A 19,784-nucleotide genomic window follows, 5' to 3' on the forward strand; every position below is an offset into this window, starting at 1 on the left:
GCATTACTTTAACATGCAGTAAAGTGCGACTGAAAGTCATCGTATTTTGGTGGAAGTGTATGGTGACCATGCTCTAGCTGAGCGAACGTGTCAGAAGTGGTTTGCACGGTTTAGAAGTGGTGATTTCGGCTTGGCAGACCAAGAGCGAGCTGGACAGCCAAAAAAAATTTTCAAGACGAAGAATTGACAGCATTGCTCGAGCAGGATTCGTGTCAAACGCAGGAACAACTTGCAGCAGCATTAGGCGTTGATCAAACAACAGTCTCCAAACGCTTGAAAGCCATGGGAATGATTCAAAAGATGTCACATTGGGTTCCACATGAATTGAAAGATAGAGACGTTGAAATACGAAAAACCATTTGCGAATTGCTGCTTCAACGACAGAGCAGAAAGGGGTTTCTGCATCGAATTATTACGGGTGATGAGAAGTGGATCCATTACGAGAACCCTAAACGAAAAAAGGCCTGGGTGAAACCAGGTGAACCAGGTCCATCACAACCAAAACGAGATATTCACTGTGTAAAGGTTATGCTGTGCATATGGTGGGATATGAAAGGTGTGGTGTACTATGAGCTGCTGCAACCGGGTGAAACTATGAATGGAGAACCTTATCGACGACAATTAATGCGTTTGAAGCAAGCTCTGGCCAGAACACGACCAGAATGGGAGAACAGACATGATAAACTTATTGTTCAACATGATAACGCTCGCCCACATGTCGCAAAACCGGTCAAAACCTATTTAGAAAATGTCGGATGGGAAGTTTTACCCCACCCGCCGTATTCACCAGACGTTGCTCCTTCGGACTACTACTTGTTCGATTGCATGAACAACGATTTGATTGGACAGCGGTTTACTTCTTCAGAAGATATCGAAACATGGGTCTCTGACTGGATCGCTTCCAAGGATGAGGACTTCTTTCGCCACGGAATCCGTACATTGCCTGACAGATGGGCGAAAGTGGTGGCTAGCGATGGACAGTATTTTTCTTAAGGTATTTATGTATTTTGTGTTTGTACTACAGCTTCAATGTGTGCGTACCAACCGCACGAATTAATTCCTAGACCAAATATTTATTTCAAATAATGGCAGAAATAAAGTTTAAATATGCATCACTGAAAGAGCGAAATTGATGCATACTTGACATGTTGAAAAACGTGTCTCTGAACTATTCTTATTTTTGAAATCTTCGTATAGTTTATATATATATTCAGAGGTAAGTTTTCTAAAGTTTAATTAAGAAGCCTAATCACTGCGAAATTAAAATACCGCTAATTTTACAGTAATTATGTGATATCTTGAAATAGATGAAGATAATCGAAATGTGGAACAGGAGCGCGCTAGACAATATTATTTTGCATGAGGTACCGTCACCCAGTAGCTTTCCGTTTGCAGTCATTTATAAACGCGAAAATAAATACCGATTTTTCTAAATGGCTGGAAATCAAAAGCAGATAAGTAAGTCGTGATAACGGTATCTCATGTAAAATAATATTGTCTAGCGAGCTCTTGTTCCACTTTCCGATTCTTGTTCCACTTTTCGATTATCTTTTATCTATTTGAAGATATCACATAATTACTGTAAAATTAGCGATATTTTAATTACGCCGTGATTATGGGGCCTCATAAGGTGAAATTAATATTGAAATACTAATGCTTTTTCTTTCAGTATAGTATGAAAATCTTACCGTAAAGTAACATAAAATATGGATAATTATCTATAAATTTAAGCCACTTATACCGATTCTTCTGTATTTCTCAAAATTGCATCTGTGGTTGTTTTTATAGGGTTGATTATGTAACATGGAATGGACCAAATCCAGAATTAAGTCACGGACGCAATGAAAGTCTAGCGAAAGGACCTGACAGTTCGTTAAGGGAAGAACGAACATATATTGCTCGAGGCCCAAATAAAGATTTGAGAAAGGGACCTGCTAAAGGTCTGGCTAGAGGTAGCATTTATTCTCAGTTAACGAGAACGGATAGAGAATCTCGTGGGAATTAATTTTTAATCAATAGACCAGAAGAAGCTGATTTAAGAGTTGTATTTTACAGCAACATATATTATGTTGTTTCTTATAACATTTTATTATTTTTATTATTATTTACTTAATATATGTAGTAAATATTATGTAATCGTATAGTAAGAAAAATATCTTTTAAAGTTTGTTTCAGATAATGTGGAGATCATTGGCTAGTTTATATTTTATCATGTTAAAGGTGTTGTAATTTTAGTATATATGTTGTGTTTGTTTAATATTTTATTTTTCCTTTGTTTTACACTTCATATTAGAGGAATGTATCAAGACTTTTATGTCATACGGTTTATCAATTTTTGTCTACCCGTAAACGAAAAGAAAAATTAAAAAAAAAAATGCAGTCTTCCCACCAAGGCTTTTTAACTGTTCAAATACTTTTATATATGGCTTTATGTATTGTATCCAATCATATTTTATATGATTTTTATCGTGTGTAGAGAAGAATGTACGCTTCCAATAACGTAAATTCTAGTCATGTTTTTATTTTATATTATTGTTACTGTTTGCATTTTTCATAAGAAGATTTACAGAACTCAAAATAGTTCCTCTTTTATTTTATATACGTATAACTACTTTTTTTTAAAAAAAGAAAAACTATACTCTTTTGACTTTTCCTATATTTATTGTGTTTCTAATTTTATTTTATTTTATTTTTAAAAAGTTATTTCCATTGGCTTAAATAAGTTCTTATCCTTGTTTCCTACCGATGTTATTTTTGCCTTTGTATTGTGTTTATTTAAGGTGGTACCAAGGCGTAATGTATGTACTTTAATCCAATTGTATCCCAACTTGTATCCGGTTGAACGGGAAACCATATTACACTAATAATCAAACACAGGACCTCTGAATCAGAATAATTCTGCTATGTTTACGTTATAGCTTCTCATTTTATGTAAGATTTTAACGAAAAACTAACATTCAGTGTGTCATCCAAAGTAAAAGGTTAAACTATATTGAATTCGATGGAGGTGTGTTAATACGAGGTATGATCAAAAAATACGGTGAATATTTTTTATTACAAACAAAGTAATAAGCTTACATGGAATTTGATTTAATTTCCTTCAAAGCACTGTTCTTGGATAGCAATGCACTTATCTCAACGCTGAATCCATGACTGGAAGCATTTCTGGAAGGCTTGTTTTGGAAGGGCATTCAACTGCTCTGTCGTGACTCTCTCAATGTCAGGAATGGCGTCAGAACGTTTTCCTTTAACCACGATTTTAATTTTTGGAAAGAGCCAGAAGTCGCATGGTACTAAATCTGGTGAGTAAGGTGGATGTGGACAGACAGGAACACTTTCTCGTACCAAAAACTCGCGGATCAAAAGTAAGGTGTGGCACGGTGCCTTTTCGTGCTGAAGATGGAAGTCATTTGCTTATTTAATCGGCGGGTTAAAATGCTTTTCACGGACCCATACGAGTGCTTCGAAGAACGTTTTCATCTGTTTTTGATGTCTAAGGACGTCTCGATCGTTGCTTGTTTTAAACCGACTCCTTATCGCTTTTGAATCGCTCATACCATTTGTAAACACTTTTTAATGCTACTGCTACTGATTTTGACATTTCGTAAGCTTCTTTGGCACTTTTTTACAGTTTAGAGCAAAACTTAATTTTAGGTCGCGACAGATATTCTTAACACGTCCTCACTCTTTTGGCTCTGAAAGCCAACTAACATGTCACAACTCGTTTCAAACTCGACATTGACTGTACCAAAGGCTTAGGCTACCGGTCTTACTAGTTGAAATAGATATAACATCGATAGATGTCACTGTGCAACTACATTCACCGTACTTTTTGGTCACACCTTGTATATAACAATGATTAACGTAGTAGAAATTTTTGTGTAAAATCATACTTCGTTTTGCTTTGTAAAAGCATAATATTATTCTTACAAAATGCAAAGTCGAATAAATAACGAACCACTGCCATAATAAGTTCAAACAATTTCTGTATTACATGTCAGTTGTAATTCTATTTAATAACTAGACTGTAGGTTCTCATAGTATAGATGCTGGATTATGCAAACACAACGGAAGTTATGATGTAGTTCATGTTGTGTGAGTGACTAAACACCGACTTCAGGTGTGACAATGCACAACTTTCAGGGAGCGAACTGAATAGTGTAAGGGAGCTGCGGTGACTCAGTGGTAGAGCGTTCACCTCTGGTGCTTAGGATCCCGGGTTCGATCCCAGCCCCCGCCAACTTTGTGGTGGACAAACACCGTGTGCGTGGGTTTTCTCGGGGTTCTCCCGCTTCCCCCCACTTTCTTCATTCCACCATTTTCACTTATTATTCATCACCGTCTCCTTTAGCTTAACCGGCATAACCGTGGGACGTAAAACTCAAAGTTTTCATTTTTTTCATTTCATGAATAGTGTAAGGGTTAACACATAGGCACGATAAGCCGGAGATGAGGGTGCGATTTTCAATCCCATTGTGCATTTATTATTTCAGTCTTTGTATACCATTAAATTCCCCACTTAATAGAAGTATTGGTGCGATACAAAGTAAGTTATTTCCTCCATTTTTCATATATTTCAAGTTTCTTTTTTAAAGTACTGTTCTATGGGAAGGAAAATAAGTTTGTCCCTGAAGTAATTTTAAAAACAGACCGAAGTATTATTAAGTGAAATAGTAATTTTGAAAAGTAGACCTTTTAAAAAATAAATAAGTAAGAAAGTGTTATTAAATGAACTGGAAGTTGCTTTTAAAAATTCTGGATACTGAATAGAAATTGGGAGACGCGGTGGCTCAGTGGTAGAGCGTTCACCTCCGGTGCTTGGGGTCCTTGGTTCGATCCCAGCTCGTGCCGTGTGGACTTTGTGGTGGACAAACACCGTGCTCGTGGGTTTTTTCGGTGTTTTCCCGTTTGTGCCAGCACTTTCTTCATTCCACCATTTCATTCATCTCTCATCATCACCGTCTCCTTTAGCCTAACCGGCATAAACGTGGGACGTAACACTAAAGATTTCATTTCATTTTTCATTTTTGAATAGAAATTTGAGTGTACGACGACTTAAAACTGTACATTCAGATTTGTGTTCTATTCAAAATAATAATAATAACAATAATAATAAATAGAAGAAAAAGAAGAAAGTGAAAAATACCGTATTGGCCTGAATGTAGTACAATCTCGAATATAATATGACCCCCATTTTTTAGACGATTTTAGTGGAATAATAATAATAATAATAATAATAAACACCCAGCATAAAATATTACACACACATTTTGAAACTATTATATAATGGAAAACAACCAATTTAAAGTTCTTTTTTAAAAAAATTAATTCCCAGTCGTGATTGCAACTTCTTCTCCTGTTGGTTATCACTCCTCCGTATTTCACTACTTTGGTGCTATACTCAGAGCGATTTTAATACCCTATGGAAGCGTAGTGAAAATTCGTTCATAATAAAATGTAGGTGTCAATTAAATCGAGCCATAATCATATCATTACCATGACGTATTTTCTATATAAATCGACCTTGACAAGTGATATAGCGGCACGGCACGATGGCGGTAGAGTGATACAGATAGTACAGTCCTACGTGGTGTAAAATGAACTTTTATTTCTCAAGTGTAAAGAATTAGGCTGTGTTTATAATACGATTTTTTTAACGAAACTGGTTTTATATTAAACCAATTGAGAATGCTCGAAGAGCATTGCCAGAACGAACTTAAAAAGAATTAATTTTTTCGAAATTTATATGAAATTGTATATTATATTTATTTGATTAACTGATAACGCAATAATTGTTGAATCAATAATATATTATTAGTATTGATCAACACTAATATGATCTCTCTATGACTTACGGTTCCCGCGATATGGTTCCTTAAATCTCCCGAAATCTGAATTATTTTGGCCAATATCTTGGGAAAGGTAGAAGTGACGCGAAAAATTCCATCACTTCTTTCGGATAGTTTATAATGCTGTATCGAATGAAAGGCTCAAAATTGAATCATCAACACCAATATCATCTCTCTATGATGTACGGTTTCCGAGATATGGCTCCTTAAATCTCCCGAAATCTGAATTTTTTTGGCCAATATCTCGGGAACGGTAAGAGTGAAATATTCCATTACTTCTTTCAGATAGTTTTTGATGCTCTATCAAATGGAAGGCTCAAAAGTGAAGTGAAAAATTCACGAATAACAGACAAAGATATATATATATATATATATATATATATATGTATAGAAAATTCACTAACGAACTTTTGAAGTTCGTTGAAAATCGTGTCTATATTGAGGCCAACACGATAGTCATATTTCTCAAAAAAAAAAAAAAAAAAAAGGGGGGGGGGACAAGCTTACTTACTACATAAATAAAAAGTAAACATGTATCTTTGTAAGTATAATGTGGAATGAGGAAGGTTGCAAAGGAAACGTAAAATGATTTTCTGGCATTGCATCTGAGATCCTGTGCAAATTTCTATTTGCTTATTCGTCTACAGTATCTGTTTACATATTAATAATAAGAATTCAGAAAATGCCCTGCTTTATTGATACGTATATGTTTAAAATGATAAGCAGAAGGTCGATACAATATGATACAAGGAAGCAGTTTAATGATCCTCAATTTAGAATGATTTTATTATCTGAAGGCTGTTATTTTTTTATCTGTCGAACTACAATCCTCTTCAGTGGCATATTACTTAAGAAGAAATTTTGGAGAAATTAAATGATATTTTTCCAGATCAACTAAATACTTTTTTTTTTTTTTTTTTTTTTTTTTTTTGAGAATAGTAATAGATAGCCAAGACACTGAAAATCAGAGCAAATACAAGTGAGATAAAAATAAATAAATCGAGGTATTGACGCATGAATTTCTTTGATTAAAAAAATCAAGATGAGAAATTAGAAGAAAATGGTTTGTAATTAGCGACTTCCATTTTATTTATTGAGTAGCAGAAGTGTTCGGTTTCGCACGGGAAAAATAATGTTTATAGCAGAAGTGTCTGGTTTCGCACGGGAAGAATAATATTTATAGCAGAAGTGCCCGATTTCGCACGGGAGGAAGAATAGTGTTTATGCACAATATTTGAAAATAAAGAATTGAGTAGAACAAATAACTACGAGCAACGCCATCGGCGTTATCTCTGTCAATTTCTGGGCCAGCTGATATGCACGTCGTGACTAAACGTGGACGAAAATGTCACCGGAACTGTCACCAATCAGCTTAGCAACTGTGAAAACTCTGGATTCGTTACTAATCTCGGTTATTTTGAACATTGTATTTTTCATCCGTTCTCATCCTGTGTCGTTGGGGGTTGAACTTCAAAAAGCTTAGACGGCATCACGATAGTCACTATTCATCTTAGGAACTTCGAAAACTATGGATGCGACACTATTATCCTTTGTTTTCGATTATTTTTACATATCACTTGTTTCCCACTCCCCTAGAAGTGTCTTACTTCACTTTTTTTTTCTTTCTTTCCAGATTTTAAGTTATATGTGTATCTTAACTTGCTTTTAAAAATGACTCTACATAACGAGTTTCATCTTCCTAACATGAGGAGCTCGTGACACACTATTTTTGGCATAAATTTTAAACCACCATCTCGCTTTTGAACCCCCTCCTCCCGTAGGATACGCATCAGGAAATGCTAAATACCCTACGGTTCTTTGCAGACTTGGTCTGTTTCATACAGTTATTTAGAAGTGTTCCAAACCAACAGCATGGATTAGTATACTAGACAAAAAAACAAACATTGATTTTTACATATAAGATTACTCATTACTACTTTTTTTTAATTAAATTTTATTTGTTTTACATGTTCCATTCGTTAAAGTAGTAGTTATTTCTCTAAATAAAATACGTTCTGTAGTTCGACATATGAATATATTATAATGATTTGAGATAATAAAACACTTCCTTATATTCTGCTTTGCCGTTTCTGTTTCTCAGTAAACCATAGGTATGCATAAGTATTATCTTTATGCTATGAAATCTCAATAATTTTCTACTATATTCTAATAAAAACTTTACAGTAGTAAATAATTATAAAATTTTGTATGCAATTATCTTTTCGGTAAACAAAAGTGTTAACAAAATTTTCTGTAGGACGAGTTACCTTAATATAGTATATATCCAATGAAAAATTGTTAACTTGTAGAAAGGCTGCGGAGAATACTGCAACATTAATTTGAATATATTTGTTTTTTTAATCTGGTAATGATCAGGTGTAATTTTTGAGCTGAGCAAAACTAACCTTATTTGTTTTCATTGTTTGAAGATTTATATTAATAATTTAAAATACTCATGCGGCAGTTTTCGACGGAACACTAATAAGAATGTTAGGAAATTTTATGTACTACAATGATTTATTTTTTTAAAAAATGTTCAGATTTGGCTATGATAATACTTAGTAAGTTATAATATGTATGTTTCTTGCTTACGATTACTAAGTTCTTGTACGTTCACCTCGTGTTTCGTTCCCTGCTTATAGCAAAAACCGGGAAACTTAATTACGATTTTTTTTTTTCGCGTTTACCTTGTGTTTCGTTCCCGCTTACTACAAGAACAGGAAAAACTGAAAATGTTCAAATTTTGCACCGTAATAGTGGACATTGGTACAAGGTATACGAATAAAAACATATCTGATCATGATTTGATTGATTGATTATATTTTACATCCTTTATCAGCAGCGAGGTTATATGGGGCGAGATTCCACAGTATATAAAGTGGAATCTGAACTATTGGAATGCGTTCGACGCTCTCACACCCGGAATCAAAGGGAGACCTCGTACACAAAGACACACGCATTAATCACGAGATTAGCGACCAGGGGCGTTTGGTGAATGATGTTCTTGAGAAGTACAAATTTGAATTATCACTTAATGTACGAACAACAATTCAACACAAATTCACCGTTGAATGACATAAAATATGGTGAACGAAAACAAAATAAGAGTAGTTTTTGATATATGCATTTACTTTGCAAATATGTTTAGACATGGCTAAGTGTACTTGTTACTTTCCTTCGTGAAGTGCGTATATTCGACATCGATAATTATAAAGCCATATTATCATAAACTTTACCTTATGCTCAGCTCAATTTTGCATCTCATATACTATTATCTACTTATTTAATACTGTCATTTTGTCACATATTGATGATGGTTCGCATGCGCATACTTGTAACTCGTGACAAAATATTAAATATGTTATACGGCAGTGTAATATATCCTAGATGTAAGAAGGTACTACGTGTACTAAAAAATTGAAGTTACCGTGATAAATACTATTAATTGCGAGTGCTTATTGTCATAGACCATTATATATATATATATGGGTATGGATACATAGTTATAAGAAATTGTGTATGTGTGTGTGTGTTTGTATTGGTTAAATGAAACTTCTTTCATACGAAATGATAAATGGTGAAAGAAATTTAAAAGTTCAAGAGCTAGTTTAAAAGGATTAAGGTTTTTCCAAAGTACACCAGTAAGGGGAAAAAAAAATTGAAATTCAGTTTGTATATTAAACTATAAAATGTAAGTTCGAGGAAACTATTGGACTGAAAAATAAAACGAATGATTGCTTTCCTGATAGCAAAATAAACATAAAGAATTCTTTTTCTAATTGACATGTTAGACAAATTTGAAAGTAATGGAATGTTGGAGAACTGATTGTCTGATAATGCTTATTAAAAGAAAATTGTATTACCTAAAGGCAAGTTGAATAGCTCTGATAAAAAGTATGTAAGGCTTGTATTATTTTCCCGGAAAATTCTTTTTCTAATTGACATGTTAGACAAATTTGAAAGTCATGGGATGTTTGAGAACTGATTGTCTGATAACGCTTATTAACCCGTAAGTGCTCACGTGGGGGTCTCCTGGACCCCCAGCAAGTTTCCTTAGTGATTTTCTTGAAAATGGAGTTGGTTATACTACTGCCACTTACAGTACGTTCCTGAGAAACATCAATATTTTGCCTTTTATTAATCATTGAGTCGAAAAGAAAGGTTATAAGGAATGTCTCTAGCAATTCTCACCGCAATATTTTAATTAACAGCTAAAAAAAAAAACAACAAAAAATATGGGGGTCTGTGGCACCCCCACGCGAGTACTTACGTTACAAAAAATGGCGCGACTACTTACGGGTTAAAAGAAAATTGTATTACCTAGAGGTAAGTTAAATAGCTCTGATAAAAAGTATGTAAGGCTTGTATTATTTTCCCGGAAAATTTTGGTCAATGTGCGCGAAATTAAAGGAACCTCAGCAATTTAAGCAACAAAATTTTCTGATTCATCGAAGTAATGTTTAAAGAAATAGGTAAATTCCATTACTTTTTCTCTCTCTCTTTTTTTCTCTCATAATAACATATGATTTTAAGAGTAAAGTAAAAACATAAACATTCCTCAGCAAATTGTAAAACTTTACATATTTAAATAATAGTAGTAAAATATTTTGTTGACAGAAAATCTTTTGTCATAGAATAAACAGTTGTTTTTCGAAATATTGTATGTTGTGCGCGTGGGTGGTAAATATTAGGTACTTTGTAACACCAATTATCAGTCTACGTAAATACAAATAGAAAGTTATATTTTTAGGATAAACATCGTGTTTCAATGTTAATAACCATGTTATAGTAATGAATTGTCGTAAGCAAGTTTAATCACAGTCATACAACAATTTTTAATCCTCGGATATATATATATATAATATCGTGGGAGTTCACTGCTAAATATTACAAATATATTAATCGTATACAATTTTAAGACTTATAGGAGTTATTATATTTAAAATTCTCTGAAGATGCATCCAGTTCGTGCGTCAAAAAAAGTCTCTAGACTCGTTGGTTCAGCATTTGTCAGGTACATATTCAAATAGTTTGCAAAAAGTTGTTGCCCATTAGTCAGAACGAATTACTTTCCCTGTTTATGAATCTTTCTTTTCTTATTTTTGTTTCTTACATTTGGTTATTAGTTTCTAAAATGATCAGTAATAATGATATTGTATAATGAGAATTTTCTTCTGATGGAATCAGTTGTGCGTTAATAGGAGTTACTAATAGTGAAATGGTGGATTAAGTTTTACAAAGGAATGGCACATTCACTTACAGGAAAAAAGGTCAACATACATCCTCTTTACCCGCGATTATAATCCGACTTTTTCCTCCACCTTGATTCAAACAATGTCGCTTGACTTAGAATCGATGTCGTTAACACGACTGGTAAAGTAGACGTAATAGGAAAAACCTCCGAAAAATATTTGCACAAGTCGCCGCGAGAAAGTTTGCCTTTGTGTAGAATCGCTGTTACGAATTCAGTGGATCTGCTTTAATTATAGTTAATTTTAATTAGTATTTATCAAGAAAGGAATGCAAATTTTATAGAGCTCATTTCTTAATGTAGCAGACATTTTAAGTATTCACAACAAGAAAAATAAATTCTTTACATAAAAGGCATATTAACTTAGCAGAATTCATTAGCATTTAGCAACATTTTATTATTTAGCGAGAAAATGTATTCCGGATGTTTTGTATGGTTCATTAGTATAATTATTATTTCGTTTTTGATTTATGGGGGTCGACTTACAATCATTGTCTGATTATAAATACAGTATGCCATATTGATACAGGTACATATAATGGAATAACCCTCAAAACGGGGTTAAATAAATTAAGTGATGCAAAAACGTTTTATTATAAGGAGGTAAATATTAGGTAATCATCTTCACATTGCAAAACTTTCCAATACGACAAATTTGGTAGTACTTTTTTTTTCATAGAGGACTTCTTGAAGTGGACAAAATTGTAGGAAATTCTGCTTTAACCTCTATTTAAGATTTTATATATATATATATATATATATATATATATATATATATATAGCTGTCCCTGAATTTAGAAAAAAAGAAAAGGAAGTAATCACCAGAAAAATTGTGTGGTGAATATCGTGGATAAGTTAGGTGTTTTCCAGTTCACATACTTTCGATTGTTAGTTCTTACAATATGTGGCTTGGCGTTCTGTGGGTATATTACTTTACTCTGAAACATTATTACATACAGTTGAGCTATACGGAGTAGATTTGACAAAATGAAAAATCTCTAGAAACAGGACTTATCGAATTAGACGTATCGGTTAATTAAACTTGGCCGTTTTGTCTCGGGTCGTGATAGCTAAACGTGCAAGAAAGCATGGATTGTTATTATTCTGATACACTCCCTACAAGTTTCAATGAGTAATTACTCTCTTGATCCATTGGATAGAAACCAGGCATGATTTCAATTCGAGATCGCCAAATTTAACTGCTGAAAACTGTTTTTGCATATTGCTCCTTCTTTGTGTAATTCGTGACGTTAGTACTGTTGAATTGGCAGCATTGATGTATCTACGTTCTTAATTGTCAAAGCCAGTTTGCGTATGTATATATAGTACTTTAATGATAGGGTTCTATCCAGAAAAGAATGTATTTTTTAGTTGATATACAAACATAGATTCGATAATCGAAAACTCGTGAGTTACTAGTAAAACAAATTTCTACCACACATGTGACGCAGCATCACATCTGTTTAAACCAGTATACAATAACTCGGCAACAACTTTTTGTGGACGAGAGATACAGTAATGTAACATCCCATCCCCCATCATGGAGTACGGTACTTTTGTCCAAAGAAATGTCTCAATGTAAGTAAAGGTATCGCATGTAAAAGCAAAATTGTTAGCTTATTTGTTAAGCATTTGCGATTGTTTGGAAGACTTAGAGCAAGTGTATGGAAAGTTCAATTCAGTCCAAGGATTGTGATGTAATTTTTTGATAATAAGGTTCAAACGGAGTCTATTTTTGTAAGCAACTGAATGAAGTGATTGTAGGATAGCAACTCGTGTGTGGCATTTGATTGCGGCTAAAATGATGTAATCGTATCCATCCATTTTTGTCTGATAATTGAGATGAAAATTAAATTGAAACACATTGGATAAACTTATTTTCTGAGACTTGGAGTAGTGTGCTTCTGTTTTCAAGTATATTTTGGCGAAGTAACTTTGAGAATGTGCGTTTCAAAAGTTCCTGTTAAGTAGTAATTTGCTCGTAGTTTAATGTATCATGTTAGAATATTATTCTCATGTTAAATGGGCTTTTCTGTTTTCGTAATGGTCATTATGATAATGTATTTGTCATCAAATGTCAAACGTTCGTTTATGAAATAATGTTTCCAATAAAATTCGTATTTATAATTATGTGTTATATGTACTCTACCCAGTTTCGTTCTGTAGGTTTTAGAATTTTAGTATAATATCCGACTATCAGAGTCCGTAATGATTGATTTTAAAATAATATTTATCGTAAGTATAATACACTTTCAAAGATAGAGGCGAATATTCTGTGGTAAAATGGAATGTTTTTCGTATTCTAAATTTAGCAATCGTCATTTGCATGCGTTCCTTTTATATTATATATATATACACTGCATTTTAACGCGGTGTAAGAAACTAGTTCTTTGCGAAATTTCATTATTTTGCGGAGTAAACAAAAATAATTGGTCAGTTATTAACATCTCAACTAATCAGGAAAATAGTGTTTTAATTCTTAACACCACGAGAAATTATTTCCTAGGTAATAAAGAAAATATAATCTTGATAATAAATTTTCATGATGTTACTCAAAACTATGAACGTGTTTCAACACGTGTGTGAAAAGAATATGCCCGTCTCGAATGTTGATCGATCACCAATGTTAAGAAAGCATTTTAATGTTTGTCAAACAATTTGAGACAGTGATTGACATGTAAATAAAATAGAACGTTTGAAGTGCTGACTTAGTGTAGGTTTGTTTGTGTATGGATGAGAGAAAATTATTTTTCATGATGATGAACAAGGCAATTGTCTGAGGGTACAGTAAATAATTTCTGATTGAGTAACTATTTATTGAACATCTTTGCAAAGAGTTGAATCCATAACATGTTAATGTTAAGCTTAGTGACTTATAACTTATTATTTAATTCGAATACTTGTGGAGTAATTTTCATAGTAGGTAGAAGGTGAATCCTAAATTTGTCCTGGAGTCACTGTTCTTTTATAAATTTAAGTTCAGCTTAAGAGCCTGCCTTTTGCTTGTTTTTCATAAGTGAAAGGAGATAATGAAATTCAACTTACCACAATCATAGATAATGTTATTCTGCAACAGAAAATATGAACCTGCCGAATTTTCAGTACTGCTATCCCTAGAAAGTACAGTGTTGCCAGAATACCATTTCCCCCAAAATCTGCGTTAAGGCAGCGACTAGAGAAACGAACTCAACTGCATTTGATTACGTACCATGTTATCTTGGTATCCTGTTCAACTACTTTTTAAAAGTTGTATTTAGTTTGAAATAAACAAAATAGTTTCAACATACAGTTATTAAAATTAAATAATGTTATTTAAAAAGTAGTTTCTGTGGATGGCAACACTGAAAATTCTTCAGGTTCATATTTTCTGTTGTAGAATAATATTATCTATGATTGTGGTAAGTTGCATTTCATTATCTCCTTTCACTTAATAAGAACAAGCAAAAGAAAAATTGTAAATTTTGGGTTATTTTTAGAAAAGCAAGTTCTTAAATCATTAGAATGAGTGAAAATGAAATGGGAGGAATGGTCGTAGCGTGAGATGAAAATTGTTCTCCTGATTCTATGACATTAAAAACTTCTTCACCGCCGAAATAAAATGTCTCCAATGGATGCCATCATCTGAAGATTCAGTCAGCGTAATTATATCTAGGGCCAGGATTTTTATGTAATATAATTCATAAAGTACACAAAATGTTCAATGTATGTATATAAATGAACACATTCAGTATTTGTCATAGGTAGAGTTGAATAGTTTGAATATCTGCGCACCAATACAGCTAACTGAAATTTAAAGGATAAAGGAGAACATAAGGTGTTTAAGTTGGTTTTTATAAAACATCAATTTGATTCGTTGAAAAATGATTAAGCTGTTAAATTTACAGGACAAATTTATGACTCGCCTTTTATTAACAATATCAAGTTTAAAAGTTGTTCAACGTCATCTACGTACGTATGTTAATCACAATTATTCTGAGAATTTTGTATGAAAATTTTGGATCATGCATACATTACTCTAAATTTTAAGTTAAATATTGTACGAAAAGTTGACGCAGTTTTTATTGCATAAGAAAGTTTATAAGCAGTAGAAAACCTTAAGCCAAAAAGAAATTATACTATCAATTATTAATATTTTCTCATTAATTGTGCAGTAAGAAGGTAATATACAGAATATTCACAAATAGCATTACCAAATTTGAGGTAATTCCTTATGCTTTGTAGTATTCCAACAGCTCTGTAGTGTATTTCAGAGAGGTAAAATTTCAACGAATGTCATCACATAAATATTTTGCCATGACTGCCAAGTCACGTCCCGAAACTGAGATGCACTACAGTTTTTCGCAAGTCTCTGTGCTTTTTGACGTAAGAATTGTCCTCTCTCATCAGTATATTAACTGAGATCATCATAGTTTCTCTCTTTCTCATAATGTGCCAACGATTTTTTTTTTAATACTATCTCCAGTGTAAATAAAAGTTAAATTATAAAGTACCAACTTTTTTTTTTTTTTTTTCGTTTTTATTATAGGACAATGATTTCGGTAGCTTTGAGAATTCCTGGTGCCTTTTTCAAGTCCTCTTACCTTGAAGACGAAAAATTTAGTTGTCGCCTACATCTTGATTCTCTTCTACATATTTTGTAGTTTTCAACTCTAACTTATACTGCCATAATATCCACACTAAACTATTAATAAACATTGGTTCGTGCTTTAATTCACTCCGAAATTACGAATTGTAAGCAGAAAAATAATTGCAAGCTGTTTATTATAAAACAAGGATTTTATACTTAAAATCCATAGTTTCAGAGTGAATTAAAGCATGAACCAATATTTAATTCATTACCAATTGGTTTATTTACAAGTTAAGGTTAAAAAATACAAAATATGTAAAAGAAAATCGAGATGTAGGTGACAACTTACATTTTTCGTCTTCAAGGTAAAGAGAACTTGAAAAAGGTACCAGGAACTCTCAAAGGTGCCGAGATCATCGTCCGATTTCGGCTAAAAAAGACGGTTGAGTTACGAAAGTGAGTGGTTTGGGTAAAAATTGCTGGAATAAGAAGTTGGGAGCAATCTGAAGAACCTCAGAAAACTCAGAGTTTAGGATCGAAGAAGGGACCTCTCGCACGAGAAATGAAGACTGACCAGGGGGCGCGGTGGCTCAGTGGTAGAGCGTTCATCTCCGGTGCTTGGGGTCTCTGGTTTGATCCCAGCTCGCGCCGTGTGGACTTTGTGGTGGACAACCACCGTGCTCGTGGGTTTTCTCAGGGTTCTCCCGTTTCCTCCCGCTTTCTTCATTCCACCACTCATCTCTTATCATCACCGTCTCCTTTAGCCTAACCGGCATAATTGTGGGACGTAAAACTTCATTTAAATTGTGGGAAGATTTCATTTCATTTTTCCAGCACTGACCAGTTGTACACCCGTCGTTGTTCGGACATTTAATTTCATTGCAAGCTCTATTGTAGGAATCTGCATTTTCTCTTAAGTACCATACCAACACTACCTAGTCAACCAATTATCGTGAATTTCAAGTGCAGAGACTGAGTAGTATTTCGACGCCTGATCATTGGGAAGCTATTTAAATAAAAAGTATCGATCTGCGTTAAAAAAAAAGAAAAAAAAAAACATATGATGATGATGATGATATGCTGACTACACATTCCCAAACTGAAAATTGCTAGTTGGTCGACTTAAGCCTTCCGGTATGTCGCGCTAGGGAGTTCAGTAACTATCTACCACGTAAGATGATCTTACGGGCTTGAGTTGCATTAGTCTAGAGTCACAACTCTGATGACTTTTCGAAAAGCAAGCACAGTCGATTTAATATCAAACAAAATATAGATGGAACACTACAAAACATTTCGATTATTACGTGTTTATCTCCGCCAAAGCTTCACAAAATATATATAACGATTTCTTTTGACGTTTAACCGCGTAGTAGTTGCACTTTGAGAAATATCACCAATATAATCCTTATTATCGGGAATAATTTTTCTGTCATTCCTCATTAGAAGTTTTCTTTTGTTTGGTGTTAAAGAAATTCGATCACCAAATAACATTTGGTTATGTTATTTATCAACATTAAGAAATGTATTTGTACGCTATATAATGTATCTTTTTCGCTGTATAGATGTATGTGTTTCAATATTATAATCAAAACATTATTCTAAGTGCACTCAGTGGTCTGATTATTTTATGCTAAATATTTATTTTTATAACAATATTATGCTAAGGTATTGAGATGGCCAATAGAGTTAGGAAGATTCTTTTTTAGAAGTGGCCTAAAGTAAAACGCAATGAATGGTAGGAAATTTTAGCTCTATATTTATTATATTATAAATGTCTATTGTAATTTCTTATAATAATTGGATTATTTATGTTACATTGCTATAATATACCCTCTTCTTAATGTTTTCATATTGCATTTTGTTATGGTAAAGAGAATGTGAAGCAGTGTTGATTTCAGACTTTTTTTTCATGAGAACTTTTTGAAAATCCATGATGGAAGGCATTCTAAAAAAGCAGTAGCGCCAAGTTGGTACCTGTGCAAAAGTATATTGACTCTTCGTTTTCGTAGAGGGATGGGGCAAAACGCTCTTGAGACATGCCTGATTTCAACACTGATGTGAAGCCAAAGTGATATAGTACATGTAACTTGGAGACGCAGTTGTGATTATTCTTTGTGATTCCGATAAAATAGTAAACATTTTATTGTAGTACTTTAGTTTTCTTCATTAGATCCAATTATTTGAAATTCGAAAGACGTCTTTCACAAGAGGTCTTAATAAAAGCCTTTTCGCACAGTAAAATACCAGTATAATGGAGACTTCCGAAATTTAATTTGTTAAAGTAAAAATTTTGTTTATGTGAAATAAGTCTATTCTCATAAAGACTCATTTGTTGCTATATCCACTGCAGAATCTACATTATTTCAGAATGAATCTACAGACAAAAGAGCTTAATATGTATTACGAGGGCTGATCAGAAAGTAACGTTACAAAGCCTGCAGTGAAACGTGTATATATTATTTCATACAACCAATACAATCCCTCCTGGTAAAAGTTCTTGCGTGTTCAGCCACGTTGTCACGAAGTGTTTTCATCTCCTTGTCTGAAGCGAAGCGACAGCCTGCTAGGTGCTCCTTTTTAAGTACAAGAACAGGTGAAAGTTGCTTGGGGCGAGGTCCGGGGTGTAGGGAGGATGGTCGATGTCCTAGCGAGTTGTGTTGAAATCTGTTAATACCGTGTTGGGTCGGCCACTGCACTTCCCGTCGGTGACGTTGTCTCTACCAGCCGCAAACTTTCGACACCATTCTGCGACATGCTGACGAGACATGTGTCTTTCCGTAAACCTCTACCTCCTGCCCGTGAATTTCAGCCGCGGTTACATGTTTTCCCCAGAAATCGAATAATTGTACGGACTTCATCGCGAGACCAATTTTCCAAACGAGGCGCCAGTGGCGGGTGGCTGATACTGCACGGTTAGCAACTTCATGTATTAGTATTACAATTACCGCACACTCCTCATTCTTCTATAAGAGACAAAACTCTAGAATATCGGTCTTGTAACCTTAGTTTTTGATCCTTCCTAGTAGATGACAGGTATATATAGGGTGTTTCAAAACAATACCGACAACTTTTGGGAGATGAGTTCTGACACAAAGATAAGGCAAAAAGTATAGACCAACCTGGGTGCACAAATGCTTCCATTCGGAGTTAAAAATTAGTATCAACAGGATTACAGGCAGACAACTATTGCAGACTTTTCCTCAGCAAATTTATAATCTGTCAGGATTGATTTGTTGTCTACATTCTCAGTTTTAATAATAATGTTGCATGTTCTCATTCGGTTACTTTTACTTTTAATATGGTCCGTAAATGAAATTAGGGACTGAGTGAAAAGAACAGTGAAACCAGCATCAAACAACAAGGCCACATCTCTTTAAAAATGTAAGATGTTTTACACTGTCGAAGTTGGTACAACAAACTTAGGGCCAATTAACAGCAGACTTTAACAGTGGATAAAGCACGAGTGTATCTGAGCACACAGTTCACCATACACATGTAGAAATGGGCCTCCGCAGCCGACGTCCTACACATGTAGAATGTTAACAGCACGGCATCATCGATTATGACTGGGGGGCGCGGTGGCTCAGTGGTAGAGCGTTCACCTCTGGTGCTTGGGGTCCCGGGTTCGATCCCAGCCCCCGCCAAGTGAACTTTGTGGTGGACAAACGCCGTGCTCGTGGGTTTTCTCGGGGTTCTCCCGTTTCCTCCCACTTTCTTCATTCCACCATTTTCACTCATCTCTCATCATCACCGTCTCCTTTAGCCTAACCGGCATAACCGTGGGACGTAAAACTTAAAGATTTCATTTCATTTTTTTTTCGATTATGACTGGAATGGGCACGTGACCATCGTCATTGAACTGCCGAGCAGTGGCATGTTGCCTGGTCTAATTAACCATATACTGCCTTCATCGCATCGATGTCCATTCAAAATCTGTCGTGAGCTCCCTCGTGGCTAAGCGGTTAGCATACGCGCCTTTGGCGTGGGACACCCGGGTTCGATTCCCGACTGGAGCTCATGTGATTCGGATTCCACGTTAATCAGTAGGTCCACGTCTCATATAGCCTCGCTGCTGAAAGGGACGCTAAACTAAATTCAACTCAACTCAAAATCTATC

The 19,784-nt window shown here is 34.3% G+C and overlaps 1 protein-coding gene across 2 annotated transcripts in view; it reads left to right on the plus strand.

The window, feature by feature from the left end:
- The window catches only part of LOC145690044 (uncharacterized), a 60,341-nt gene extending 42,526 nt beyond the window's left edge, over nt 1–17,815 (plus strand). For both annotated transcript variants that reach the window (XM_081764545.1, XM_081764546.1), the window contains one exon: nt 1,789–17,815. In XM_081764545.1, coding sequence (XP_081620671.1) covers nt 1,789–2,005 — 217 coding nt within the window. In that variant the 3' untranslated portion in view covers nt 2,006–17,815. The remainder of the gene's footprint in view (nt 1–1,788) is intronic.
- Nucleotides 17,816–19,784: the final 1,969 nt, after the last annotated feature.

This window comes from Thermobia domestica, chromosome 7 (assembly GCF_964235325.1).
Source record: "Thermobia domestica chromosome 7, izTheDome1.hap1.1, whole genome shotgun sequence".
Taxonomy (NCBI): Eukaryota; Metazoa; Arthropoda; class Insecta; order Zygentoma; family Lepismatidae; genus Thermobia; species Thermobia domestica.